The sequence below is a fragment of the Bos indicus x Bos taurus genome, chromosome 10 (genome assembly GCF_003369695.1).
Source record: "Bos indicus x Bos taurus breed Angus x Brahman F1 hybrid chromosome 10, Bos_hybrid_MaternalHap_v2.0, whole genome shotgun sequence".
NCBI classification, from domain to species: Eukaryota; Metazoa; Chordata; class Mammalia; order Artiodactyla; family Bovidae; genus Bos; species Bos indicus x Bos taurus.
Genome location: NC_040085.1, coordinates 23,578,091 through 23,592,891, shown reverse-complemented (window position 1 = coordinate 23,592,891; position 14,801 = coordinate 23,578,091). Strand labels below are relative to the sequence as shown.

At 37.7% G+C, this 14,801-nt stretch overlaps 1 protein-coding gene across 1 annotated transcript in view; it reads right to left on the bottom strand.

Annotated features, from left to right (window-relative positions):
• Positions 1–14,801, bottom strand: part of FMN1 (formin 1) — a 457,430-nt gene that overhangs the window by 195,691 nt on the left and 246,938 nt on the right. The window contains 1 exon segment of the mRNA XM_027553461.1: positions 24–111. Within this exon segment, the coding sequence (XP_027409262.1) occupies positions 24–111 (88 nt within the window).

Below are 14,801 nucleotides of genomic sequence, written 5' to 3'. Positions count from 1 at the left end.
AAAAAAGTATGAATAAGACTTACCCTGCTGGATATCCTTCATTTCTAAATGCAAACTAGAGATCAAGATTCCCACAGTTTGAGATCGTTTTCCATCCAATAACTTGATGATCTAGAATTAAAAAAAAAAATCAATATAAGCCTAAATGACCAGGCAATCTTTCAGAAGCATAACAAAAACATTCATAGCTTTAGATACCCTGATTGGCTAACTGAACTGATGCTACAGTTACTGCATTTTAAAACTTTAATTTGACAAAGCAATCTATAGATTCAATGCAATCCCCATCAAGCTACCAATGGTATTTTTCAGAGAACTAGAACAAATAATTTCACAATTTGTGTGGAAATACAAAAAACCTCGAATAGCCAAAGCTATCTTGAGAAAGAATGGAACTGGAGGAATCAACCTGCCCGACTTCAGACTATACTACAAAGCTACAGTAATTAAGACAGTATGGTACTGGCACAAAGCAGAAATATAGATCAATGGAGCAACATAGAGAGCCCAGAGATAAACCCACGCACCCATGGATACCTTATCTTTGACAAAGGAGACAAGAATATACAATGGAGAAATAACCTCTTTAACAAGTGGTGCTGGGAAAATTGGTTAACCACTTGTAAAAGAATGAAACTAGAACACTTTCTAACATCATACACAAAAATAAACTCAAAATGGATTAAAGATCTAAATGTAAGACCAGAAACCAAAAAACTCCTAAAAGAAAACATAGGCAAAACACTCTCTGACATAAATCACAGCAGGATCCTCTATGACCCACCTCCCAGAGTAATGGAAATAAAAGCAAAAATAAACAAATGGGACCTAAGTAAACTTAAAAGCTTTTGCACAACGAAGGAAACTATAAGCAAGGTAAAAAGACAGCCTTCAGAATGGGAGAAAATAATAGCAAATGAAGCAATTGACAAAGAATTAATCTCAAAAATATACAAGCAGCTCCTGCAGCTCAATTCCAGAAAAATAAACAACCCAATAAAAAAATGCGCCAAAGAACTAAACAGATATTTCTCCAAAGAAGACATACAGATGGCTAACAAACACATGAAAAGATGCTCAACATCACTCATTATCAGAGAAATGCAAATCAAAACCACAATGAGGTACCATCTCACACAGTCAGAATGGCTGCTATCAAAAAGTCTACAAACAATGAATGCTGGAGAGGGTGTGGAGAAAAGGGAACCCTCTTACACTGTTGGTGGGAATGCAAACTAGTACAGCCACTATGGAGAACAGTATGGAGATTCCTTAAAAAACTGGAAATAGAACTGCCATACGACCCAGCAATCCCACTGCTGGGCATACACACCGAGGAAACCAGAACTGAAAGAGACACGTGAACCCCAATGTTCATTGCAGCACTGTTTACAATAGCCAGGACGTGGAAGCAACCTAGATGTCCCTTGGCAGAAATGGATAAGAAAGCTGTGGTACATATACACAGTGGAATATTACTCAGCTATTAAAAAGAATGCATTTGAATCAGTTCTAATGAGGTGGATGAAACTGGAGCATATTATACAAAGTAAGTCAGAAAGAAAAACACCAATACAGTATATTAACACATATATATGGAATTTAGAAAGATGGTAACAATGACCCTATATGAGAGACAGCAAAAGAGACACAGATGTAAAGAACAGACTTTTGGGCACTGTGGGAGAAGGCAAGGGTGGGATGATTTGAGAGAATAGCATTGAAACATGTATTTTATCATATGTGAACTAGATCGCCAGTCCAGGTTCGATGCATGAGACAGGGTGCTCAGGGCTGGTGCACTGGGATGATCCTGAGGGATGGGATGGGGAGGATGGGAGAGGGGTTCAGGATGGGGACACATGTACATACATGGCTGTTTCATTTCAATGTATGGCACAAACCACTACAATACTGTAAAGTAATTAGCCTCCAATTAAAATAAATAAATTTAAAAAAACTTTAATTTGAAAGATATCTAGAAAATAAAGGAAAAATACCACCCCAAATTCCACCAATCTAATACAAGCATGCAAACCTCTATAATATTTAATTTACTCCTATCTTTTTTATTCAAACACACTTCAAGTTGTAACTGCACCACACATGCAAGTTTTTAATCTAACTTTGCCACTTATCACTGGCCTGTTACCATGTGGGACTTTGTAAGTCACTTCATGGCCTCCAACCTCCTTGGCTGCAGACCATCCACTGAGTGGCTCAGGGGAAAGATCACTGTGATCTGGACTCCACTGTTGACCAGTCATACGACCTTGGAAAAGTGACTTAAATTCTAGGAATTCAACTTTTCATCACGAGTAGGCTTCACTGTACTGAGTGTGTGTATTTATTCTAGAAATTAAATGACATAACATACATAAAGCACCTAAAATAGTTCCTGATGTAGATATTATTTAAATAAAATTTTTCTATTCAAGAGGGTTAGGTTGCTCTGTGGTTGTGCTATGATTAATAATACTTTGTACATACAACTTTAGTTTGAAGTTGTTTAGAAGTACTCTTTTATAACAGTAATATTATATATGTATATAAAAACTTCTATAATCTTTTTAGAAACTCTAAATACCTCACTGACAATTATTTCAACCCTCTATGAATGTTCCATGGAGAGCTCATTATAGTTTCATTTCTCTCTAAATCTAGTAAATCAAATCAGCTCCAAAGAACATATCACACAGTGACCACTAAGGGAAAAAAATTTCTTTTTCTTTCCTGTAGCAGGGCCACAAAAATCAATATGAAATCACCTAAAACATCATCAAATCATATGTCTTTAATGCATTTTGTTGGGTGAAATATAAACTAAAAAGCTATGCTTCCTCTCCCACCTATGAGCATATAAACTTACCAAAAACATAGTGAAGATTAAATAGTAATAAACATCTACATTTATACTGGTACTAACTAGCTGAGTTGCTTGCTGGTTGAACAATAAGGGATAACATTAGTTTGTTCCAACCAAGACTACTGTCTACCTATCTATCAATCAATACTGAGTCAATTACTGCCAGCCCCTTATCATCCCCTGCTCAGCATGGCTACTCTTATATATACTGTTAGGCCAAAAGTACTGTAAACATTAAGCTTTCATCAAGATAAAAGTAAAAACTGATGATCAGCTTAATGTGTTTAATCATTTCAACATTAGCCTTAGAGAAAGATTCTTGGAGGATACAGAATTTCAGTTTTTAAGAAATAAAGAAGATACTTGGTATTTTCATTAATTTTTTTATATAAAAGCAAAGGAAGAAGAGATTATATATAATCAAACATCTTCTTTAAAAATGAAATTTCTGGCTTTTTCTTAGAGGACACAAATTTAAAGTGAAACCATCATTAAAGTCCAACACAAAATTAAGAAAATCCAAAGTTTTGTGTATATATTCAGGCATGTATTCATTTATTAACAAACATCTGCCATGCACCTGTTATGTGCCTGGCACTGCTTTGGATTTGGAGGATGCAGAGGTGACCAAGACAGATCACGTCCTTGATCTTATAAATTTTGTAAAGCTTAATGATTTAATACTGCTGAGAAGAACTAAAAAGGCAAATAAAACTATCTGCAAAGCAAATTCAAAGGAAGAAAAGCTTTGAGAAAGGACTGGATTTACCCTTAAAAGTCCAAGATAGTGACTGAGATACAACCTTGGTTATGGCATACACATCAATGTCAAGGAGACAGGCACAGGAATCAAATGTAAGACAAGAGGACAATTTGGTTGTAAAACATGTCTTCAGACAAATATTCACCATGCTATCCAGTTAGGGTTCTGAAAACCCTGGATAACACGGTCTTCCTACAGGAAAAACAAGGTTCAAATTCAAGGTTTTCTAATAGTTAATTAAAAAAAGACAAGAGAACAACCACAAGAGAACAGAGAGGGAAGGATTGAAATTGAAATTGAGATTCTGTCATAGGATAAAAAACAAGCAACTACCATCAAAAAGTCTACAAACAATAAATGCTGGAGACGGCATGGAAAAAAGGGAACCCTCCTATACTGCTGAAGGGAATGTAAATTGGTACTGCCACGATGGAGAATAGTGTGAAAGTTCTTTAAATAAAAAAACAAAAAACAGTTACTATATGATCCTGTAATCCCATCTCTGGACTTATATCAGGAAAAGACAAAACTCTAACTTGAAAAGATACATGCACCCCAATGTTCATTGCATCACTATTTACAACTGCCAAGATACAGAAACAATCCAAGTGCCCATAAACAGATGATCAGTTTAAGAAGATATAGTGCATATATACAATGGAATATTACTCAGCCATAAAAAAGTGAAATAATGCCATTTTCAGCAACATGGATGGACCTAGAGATTACCATACTAAGTAAGACAGAGAAAGAAGAGTATCATACATCACTTATATGTGCAATCTAAAAAAAAGATATAAATCTATTTACACAACAGAATCAGACTCACAGGTGTCAGAAACAAACTTACGGTTTCCAAAGGAGAAAGATGTAGGGAAGGATAAATTAGGAGTTGGGATTAGCATATGCATACTCTATGTAAAACAGATAACCAATAAGGACCTACTATGTAGCACTGGGAACTCTACTTAATATTCTATAATAACCTACATGGGAGAGAGTCTGAACAAGAATAGGTATATGTATAATGGAATCACTTTGCTGTATACCTGAAATCGACACGACACTGTAAATTAACTATATTCCAATATAAAATATAAATTTTTTAAATAAACAGAAGCAAGCAAATTCATTTCCACTTCATTATTCAACCAGGCTGACCTGTGGAAACAATATTACTACTCCTGCAATTCTATTAACTGGGCACAGCAGGTGTTTGGAAGAAAAGTGTCTGTTACTTTCAGCTAGCTGGACTAAAAAATTAAATTTCCTGAAATGCATTACTACTTCCTAAAAAGGGGGTCAGCAGTGCACAAGTCAGAGCATTTGTATTCTCTTCCTTATTTGTGTCAAATTCTTTGTCTATCTCTAACTAGAGCTTTAAAAATGGACCTGTATATGTTTCCATGTAGTCTCTCTTCAATTGTGGAATAATACCATGTTTCTCAAAACCAGCTGAACTGGTAGGAACAAGGTGGACATAGAATGGATATATGCTCTACGCCCTCTTCATTTCTTTCATTTTCATAATTGGAAAGGTTTGAAAGACCATAATTGGTCTCTGAAATTATTGTTTGAAAGACCATAATTGAAAATAAAAGGTTTTCTTTTATTACAGTTAAAAAAAAAAGGAGTGAGAAATAAAATCATGAAATCTTCCATATCAACACAATTTTAAATGTACAGTAAGCACTGTTAACTATATGCACACTGCTGTACAGCAGATGGCTAGAAGTTTTTCATCCTGCAGGATGGATACTCTAGACCCCTTGAACAGCTTTACTCCATTTCCTTCTCCCCAGCCCCTACGCAGCTTTCTGCTTCTACAAGTCTGACTATTTTAGATACCTCATATAAGCAGAATCACACAGTATTAGTCTTTATGTGATTGACTGATTTCACTTAGAATAATGTCCTCAAGGTTCATATACGTTGTAGTGTGCGATAGAATTTTCTTAAGGCTGAATAATATTCCATTGTGTTTGTGTATCAGTTCAGTCGTGTCCGACTCTTTGCGACCCCATGAATCGCAGCACGCCAGGCCTCCCTGTCCATCACCAACTCCCGGAGTTCACTCAGACTCACGTCCATCGAGTCAGTGATGCCATCCAGCCATCTCATCCTCTGTCGTCCCCTTCTCCTCCTGCCCTCAATCCCTCCCAGCATCAGAGTCTTTTCCAATGAGTCAACTCTTCGCATGAGGTGGCCAAAGTACTGGAGTTTCAGCTTTAGCATCATTCCTTCCAAAGAAATCCCAGGGCTGATCTCCTTCAGAATGGACTGGTTGTGTGTGTATATATGTGTGCATATATGGGAGAAGGAGGTGGCAGCCCACTCCACTATTCCTGCCTGGGAAAGCCCATGGACAGAGGAGCCTGGCAGGCTACAGTCTGTGGGTCACAGAGGAGCCGAACATAATTGAGTGACTAAACAAAAACAACACACACATATGTGGAGATATATATATACCCTACTGCATATGTGTATGTGCATGCATATATATAAACACATAGGTCAATGAACATGTAACTTATTTCTATTTCTTGGCTATTTTGAATAATGCTTCAATGAAAAGACGAGTGCAATATCACTTTGAGATCTTGTTTTTAATCCTTTTGGATAAATACCCAGAAATGGGACTGCTGGATAATGTGGTACTTCTATTTTTCTAATTTTTGGACGTCTTTACCAATACTTACTAAGTTTTTGTTTTTGACAATAGCCATCCTACTAGATGTGAGGTGGTACATCATTGTGGTTTTGATTTGCATTTCCCTGATGTTAGTGATGTTGAATATCTTTTCACATACCTGTTGGTCATTTGTATGCTTTCTTTCAAAAAACATCTACACAAGATTTTGCCCATTTTTAAATCAGGTTTTTATTCAACTGAGTTGTAGGAGTGCCTCACCTATTTTGGGATATTATTATCAGATATATGTTTTGCAAATATTATATCCCATTCCACATAATGCCTTTTCACTGTTATTTCTTTTGCTGTGTAGAAGCTTAATTTGATATCATCCCACTTATTTTCTTTTGTTGTCTGTTCTTTGGTGTCATATACAGGAAATAACTTCTAAGACCAATGTTATGATGCTTTCCTCACATTTTCTTGTAGGAATTTTATAGTTTCATATCTTGCATTTAAGTGTTAAATCCATTTTGAACTGATTTTTGTTTATGCTGAAAGATCCTGGTGCAATTTCATTCTTTTGCATTTGGATATCCAGTTTTCTCTGCACCATTTGTTGAAGAGATTATCCTTTTTGCATTTCTTAGTCTTGGCACTCTTGTTGCAGATCATTTGACCATGTATGGGTGGGTTCATTTCTGAGCTCTCTTCCTGTTCTATTGGTCTCTGTCTGTCTTTATATCAGTACCATCCTGTTTCAAACACTGTACAGGCACACCTCAGAAATACTACAGGTTTGTTCCATACCACTGCAGTAAAGTGAACAGCAATAAAGTGAGTCATGCAAATTTTTTGCTTCTCAGTGCATATAAAAATTATATTTATCCTGTAGTCTATTAAATGTACAAGTGTATTATGCCTAGAAAAGCAGTATGCAGTGAAAGTTGCTCAGTCATGTCTGACTCTTGGCAACCCCATGGACTATAGTCCCTGGAATTCTCCAGGCCAAAATGGAGTGGGTAGCCTTTCCCTTCCCCAGGGTATCGTCCCAACCAGGGATTGAACCCAGATGTCCCACATTGCAGGCAGATTCTTTACCAGCTGAGCCACAAGGGAAGCCCAAGAATACTGGAGTGGGTAGCCTATCCCTTCTCCAGAGAATCTTCCTGACCCAGAAATCAAACCGGGGTCTCCTGCATTGCAGGCGGATTCTTTATCAACTGAGCTATCAGGGAAACCCTATAAAAGCAATATATATATATATATATATATATATATATATATATATATATATATATAAAAGCAATATATATATATATATATAAAAGCAATATATATATATATATATAAAAGCAATATATATATATATATATATATATATAAAAGCAATATATATATCAAACCGGGGTCTCCTGCATTGCAGGCGGATTCTTTATCAACTGAGCTATCAGGGAAGCCCTATAAAAGCAATATATATATATATATATATATATATATAAAAGCAATATATATATATATATATAAAAGCAATATATATATAGAAAAGCAATATATATATATATAGAAAGAAATATATATATATGTGTGTGTATGTGTGTGTGTGTATATGTGTGTGTGTATATATATACCTTAATTAAAAATAACATTACTAAAAATGCTATCATCTGAGCCCTTCAGCAAGTGATAACATTTTTGTTGGTGGCGGGTCTTGCCTCAACACTGATGGCTTCTGACTGATGATGGTGGTGGTTGCTGAAGGTTGGGTGGCTGTGGCAACTTCTTAAAATAAGCCAACAATAAAGTCTGCCACGTCAACTGACTGTTCCTTTCACAAACAATTTCTCTGTAGCATACAATGCTATTTGATAGCATTTTACCCAGAGTAGAACTTCGTCAAAACTGAGTCAGTCCTCTAAAACTATGCTGCTACTAAGTTGATAGCTACTATGCTATCAACTAAGTTTCTGTCATATTCTAAATCTTCTGTTGCCATTTCAACAATTTTCACAGCATTTTCACCAGGAGTAATTCCATATCAAGAAACCATTTTCTTTGCTCATTTAGAAGAAGCAACTCCTTATCTGTTAAGTTTTATCATAAGGTTGCAGCAATTCAATCAAATCTTTAGGCTCCATCTCTACGATTCTAGTTCTCCCACAATTTTTACCACATCTTCAGTGATTTCCTCCACTGAAGTCCAAATTGAATTTCTCAAAGTCATCCATGAGGGTTGAAATCAACTTCTTACAAACTCCTGCTCATGGTGAGATCTTAGTCTTTTACCATGAGTCACCAGTGTTCTTAATGGCATCTAGAATGATGAATTCTTTGCAGAAGGTTTTCAATTGACATGATCCATCAGAGGAATCACTATCTATGGCAGCTATAGCCTCATAAAATGTATTCCTTAAAGAATAAAACTTGAAGTGAGAAATGACTTCTTGATGTATGGGTTGCAAAATGGATATTGTGTTAGCAGGCATGAAAACAAAGTGAATCTCACTGTACATCTCCGTCAGAGCTCTTAGGTCACCAGGTACATTGTTCATGAGCAGTAATATCTTGAAAGGAATCTTCTTCTTGAGTAGTAAGTCCAAACAATGGGCTTAAAATATTCAGTTAACCATGTTGTAAACAGATGTGCTGTGATCCAGGCTTTGTTGTTCCATTTATAGAGCACAGGAAGAATAGAATTAGCACAATTCTTAAGGGCCCTAGGATTTTTGGAATGGTGAATGAGCACTGGCTTCAACTTCAAGTCACCAGATGCATTAGCCCATAACAAAAGAGTCAGGCTGTCCTTTGAAGCTTTGAAGTCAGGCTTTGACTTCTCCTTCTCAAGCTATGAAAGCCCTAGATGACATCTTCTTCCAACAGAAGGCTGTTTCAGCTACAATAGGAATCTGTCCTTTAGAATAGCCACCTTTATAAATTATCTTAGCTAGGTCTTCTGGATAACTTGCTGCTTCACTTTGCACTTTTATGTCATAGAGATGGCTTCTCTCCTTAAACCTCATGAACCAACCTCTGCTAGCTTCAAACTTTTCTTCTGCAGCTTCCTCTCCTCTCTCGGCCTTCACGGAATTGATGAGAGTTAGGTCCCTGCTCTGGATTAGGCTTTGGCTTAAGGGAATGTCGCAGATGATCTGATCTATCTAGACCACTAAAACTTTCACTGTTTCACTTTCTTATCATCTGTATGTTCACTGGAGTAGCACTTTTAATTTCCTTCAAGAATTTTTCCTTTGCGTTCGTAACTTGGCTAACTGGCACAAAAGGTCTTAGCTTTGGGCATATCTCAGCTTTCAGCGTGCCTTCGTCACTACACTTAATTATTTCCAGCTCCTGATTTAAAATGAGAGATGTATGACTCCTCCTTTCGCTTGAACACTTAGAGGACACAGAGGGGTTCTTAGCAGGCCTACTTTCAATACTGTGTCTTCAGGAATACAGAGGCCCAAGGAGGTGAGGAGAGATGGTGGAGTGGCTGGTTGGTGGAGCAGTCAGAGCACACATCACACTGATTCAGCTCTCCATCTTCAATGGTATGGCTCATGGTGCCCCAAAACAACAAGAGTTATGTCAAAGATCATTGATCTCAGATCACCATAACAAATAATAATAATAAAGTCTGAAACATTGTGAGAACTACCAAAGTTTGACAGAGACATGAAATGAGCAATGCCATGGGAAAAAAATGGCACTGATAGACTTCCTAAATGCAGGGTTGCTACAATCCTGCAATTTGTAAATAATGCAATATCTGCAAAGCACAATAAGTCAGGGGTGCCTGTGGTTTGTAATGCTCTCAGTTTAGGAAGCAGAGGACACTACCAAATAAATTACAAGAAAAAAAAAAATCACAAGTAAAAAGGAGATTAAAAAACCCCACAGAGAGTAGAATAGATAAATATTTTAAAATATCTTTAAGTCCAATATGCAAAAAGACTAAAAAAAAAAAAACCACATGGAGGAAAACAACACATTAGATTTAATAAACAGAATCACTGAGAGTTCAGTCCGCTAAAAAGTCTGGTCTAAGACTTCAGTATCTATTCAAATCATTCCTGAGGTCACTTGAGGTCGTATTTCTATAGGAGGGACTTACAGAAATTGTTCAACCATGTCCATTTTACATTTTGATAAATATTGTCACGTTGTTTCCAACAAGAACTATCAATTCACACCGCTGCCAAGTATTTGAGAGTGACTGTATGCCTGTTCCCTTACCTACACTGGGTATCACTGGTTTTAAAAATGTTGGCCCACTGGATAGGTAGAATTTTTTTTTTCACTATTTTGGATTTTTAATGATTTAATAGTAAGGTTAAACAGTTTGTTATTGGTCATATGTTCTTGTGAATTGTCTCTGTGTCCTTTTTGCTATGTTTTTCAATGACTATCTATTGGACTGGTTCAATGCAAAGAAATTTAAATAACAACATGGGTGAACAGCAGGAAGTAAGACTTACACAGAGATGGTGGTGGTAAGAGGCATTGTCTAAGGGAAGAAGAGGGAAGGGACTTACCTTTTACTGCACCTCTGCTAAGGTTTTATGTGCCTCTGCCCACAAGCCAATCCAAATGGACAGTTGTGAATTGGGGGCAGTGAGCACCACGATACTGTAAATTTTTATTCCTTTAGTGGCCCCCTGTGGATTTCCAGAAAAGTAACAATACTTCATGCTCAAGAGCCCTATAAAGTCAGTGTGGTCACCTCACTGCTAGGGCATTAAAGCAAGGGGCAAAGAAACAGAAGGACACTTTGTTCTGCTACCCAACTCTCCTTTCTGATCAATCTCTGATTTGTGCCCAAATCTCATTAACTCCTTACTCAGATTAACCTCTTACCTGAAGCATTTACCTTCACAGCAGAGTAGGTAAGAAGAAAACATGGAATAAAAGACAAGATTAAGAAAACTGATGGAAAGAACAAGGAAAGAAAGGGAACAAAGATTTTTTTTAAAAGACGTTAGTTATCAACCAACGATTATTATACTGCTTTTAAAATATTTTTTTATAATCATGGTCAAGTTTCAAATAACCAGATCCATTGTATGTAGAACCTTTCACTAACTGAAAATAGCTCGTTTTTCTTTTATTATATGTTGTCTTGATAAGCTAACTTCTACATAGGTTAAAGTCAACTTCAAAATTCCTCTTTGAAAAGAAAGAAAATACGACAGGAAGATAAACTAATCTTGTGTATTCTTCCCCATTCACTAGCTTCTCTAATAAATCTTGGGCTTGAAAGAAACCACAATCACCTACACCTTCCGTATCTGCCTTACTGAATAGTATGAAGTGGCGATAATAATGGTTATCTGGAAAACTTTTACAATCCTAAACTGCCTGAGGCTGTCAGATATTCAATAGTCTTTTATTCAGTCTTATATACTTTACTATTTAATACATTTAAAAAATTACCACAGGACTTTAAATACAAAAAATCCATAACACGTCAAATCATTTATTAACTCAAAAATTTAACCCATTATTAAGCATTCATCTTTAAGCATCCTGGCTGCTATTATCCTGTTAAAACTTTAAAGTTGTCTGGCCCAAGTCAAAGGTTCCCAGCAGTTCAAGAATCTAAGTAGAAATGCAAAGAAAACTAAGAACCTGAGCCATAAATACAATGGTCCTTCCCTCTAGCTTTTAGCTTTAGCCTTCCAAGCTGTCACAGTCCCTTGGCTAGCTATGGAAAGTGATAGCCATCATCACCAATGACTAGTTGTTGAGAGAAAAATCAGGAGACCAGCCTTCTACTTCTAGGCCTGCCTTCATACACCAACCCTGAGACACAGTCCAATTCAGCAGCACTCACAAAATGCAAGCTCCTATGTTGGTGCACTGCAGGAGTATAAAATTAAAAATAATAGATATACATTATGTATATAACACACACATATACATATACACACATACTTGTCCAATGGGAGTTCAAAGATGAGTTTAAAAGAGAAACTCACATAAATAACTCTGACATAAGGGAGCTATTTACAAGAATCAGTTAACATGAAGAATTTCTAACTGTTCTTATGTATATGATCCCTAAAAAAATGCCAGAGCTTTTTGAAAGTGGGGGTTTTAAGTGAAATGGCTGTTTGGTGCATAGTCTTCCTCCGGGTAAACTGAAAAGCATTTCTGGAAGTGCGACATTCGCTACCTTTTTCCTGAAACAAAAGTCCAGGTCTCACCTGTGGAAAACCTCTCCACGAGGGAGAGTTGAGAAATGAAAAGTTCTGCAGACCAGGGCCCCCAAATGACATTGTAACTTAAACTTCATCTACCTATACAGAAAGAATTCCTTCCATTCTGTGTGGCCACTAGGTGAAGGCTCTGCATTAGGCATAAGCACCATCCACAGAGGGGCTTTCAAGCTGAAGACCTTTAGGTCAGTCTTCCACATTTGACTCTTGGATACTGGTAGGATTCCTGACTTTACTAGTCCATGGTTCCATAACGTGAATGTCAGATTAATAGTTTTCTATGTGGATATGGAGCCAGTAGGCAGAATTACGCCTTGAAGCTCTCATTGTGACTTCCTTCCAAGTGGGTCCTTGGAATAAAATGCCCATTTCAGGCTGTTTGAGAAAGATATTTCAGAAAACATTTATAAGAGAGTATGAGTACTTATAAAAGTTTGCTCACCTAATGAATATTCTGCTTTAAGTGGATTCTGGAATCACTCAGCTGTTGGCATTGAAGAAAACTGAAAATGATTTATCCTCTTTCTTTGGAATGGCCCAGATATTTAAGGATGGACCTTACTTTCCCGGGCTTCCCTGGTGATTCAAACAGTAAAGAATCAGCTTGCAATGTAGGAAACCCAGGTTTGATCTCTGGGTTGGGAAGACCCCCTGGAAAAGGGAATGGCAACCCACTCCAGTATTCTTGCCTTGAGAATTCCATGGACAGAGGAGCCTGGTGGGCTCCAGCCATGGGGTCACAAAGAGTCAGACACAACTGAGAAACTATTACTTTTACTTCTCTGGTGGCTCAGATGGTAAAGCATCCGCCTGTAATGCAGGAGACGTGGGTTCGATCCCTGGATCAGGCAGAGCCCCTGGAGAAAGAAATGGCAACCACTCCAGTATTCTTGCCTGGAGAATTCCATGGACAGAAGAGTCTGGTGGGCTACAGCCCATGGGGTTGCAAAGAGTCGGACACAACTGAGCAACTACACTTACTTTAGAGGAAAGTTCATACTTTAAGAAATCATTGTTAAAGGCTTGTAACACATACATATTTATAGCCATTTTCCATCAAACAAATAAAATACAATCCCTCCTCAGCTAACTATCAACACAATCTAAAATTTCCATCCTATTCCTATTCTATGACTGTTCCCAATACCCATTCTTTATTCTTCTCTGTCCTCAGGTGCATATTACTTGATTTGTTATAAATCCTCAAAACCATTTTCTAGGATTAAGTAACTTTTGGCACCAAAGCATTTCACTTTGTGTCTGACTTGAATTCTTCATGCTTCCATTTCAAACAACCTTTTTCTGCTCTCAGGGAAGGCAGACAATGGCTGGTCTCACCATCCCCTACACAAAGCTCCTTCATAAACCTCAAGACCATCATTTTTTTTTTTTTTAAACAAGAGATGCTTTATATCAAAGCCTTAAAAATCACCTTTTGAGAAGCATTAGCAAGCCCTTAGTTTATCTTGGTCCTATCTGAAGTCAGCTGAACTTGGCAGCCCCTGGTCTTCTCCGAAGTGTAATTACAGTCTGGAGGAGAATGCAATTTGTGCAGCATTCCGCTGACCTACAAGCTGACCTCGTGCAGGGGCAAACTCACAGGTTGCATTAAACCCTATTAGACATGCCTAGTTTAAGGCAAAGCCTTTCCAGACCCCCGCTGCATGCTAGGATTAGGGCCTGTCACACATGCGCACTATCACCTCGCCTAAAGAACTCTCGCCATGCCTTCCAGAGAGGGGAAGGCAGGCCCATATCCCACCCTGTCTAAGCCCGCACCTTGAGCCTGTGCATCCAAATGATCATTATTTCTTACATATGTGGATTTTTAGAAAAACCTGCCTCTCTGAATAAGAATGAAGACAGGAATGGGAAGACAGATCTGCTCCAGTGGAAAAACCACACCCTGGCTGCTCGGCTAGAAGAGTCTTGCCAGACTGACCGAGAAAGAATTCCTGCCAGCTCCGGTGGGATTTTCACATCTACATAAAATCCATATATATCTTCAGCTTTCTGCCTGGGCTTGGCAGATGTGGCCAGAAATAAAAATAAATGGTCTGGATAGGCCATGAATGCTGGAAGCATGCTTGGCTGTGTGAGCTCGGCTCAGCTACAAAATAAAGAGAATCACAGAAGCCTTCTTCCAGGGAGCCCTCCCTCCCTGTCTGAAAAAGAGGATTCATTCCCACACTTACACCTTAGCTAGACACCAAACACGCTGAAACCTAAGGTGGAGGAAGGTGGGTATTCTGTTCTTCGGCTTAGTCCTCACATTTGAACTTTCTCAGTTTCAGTCACAGGATCTCCATCTTAAGGGAACTCGGT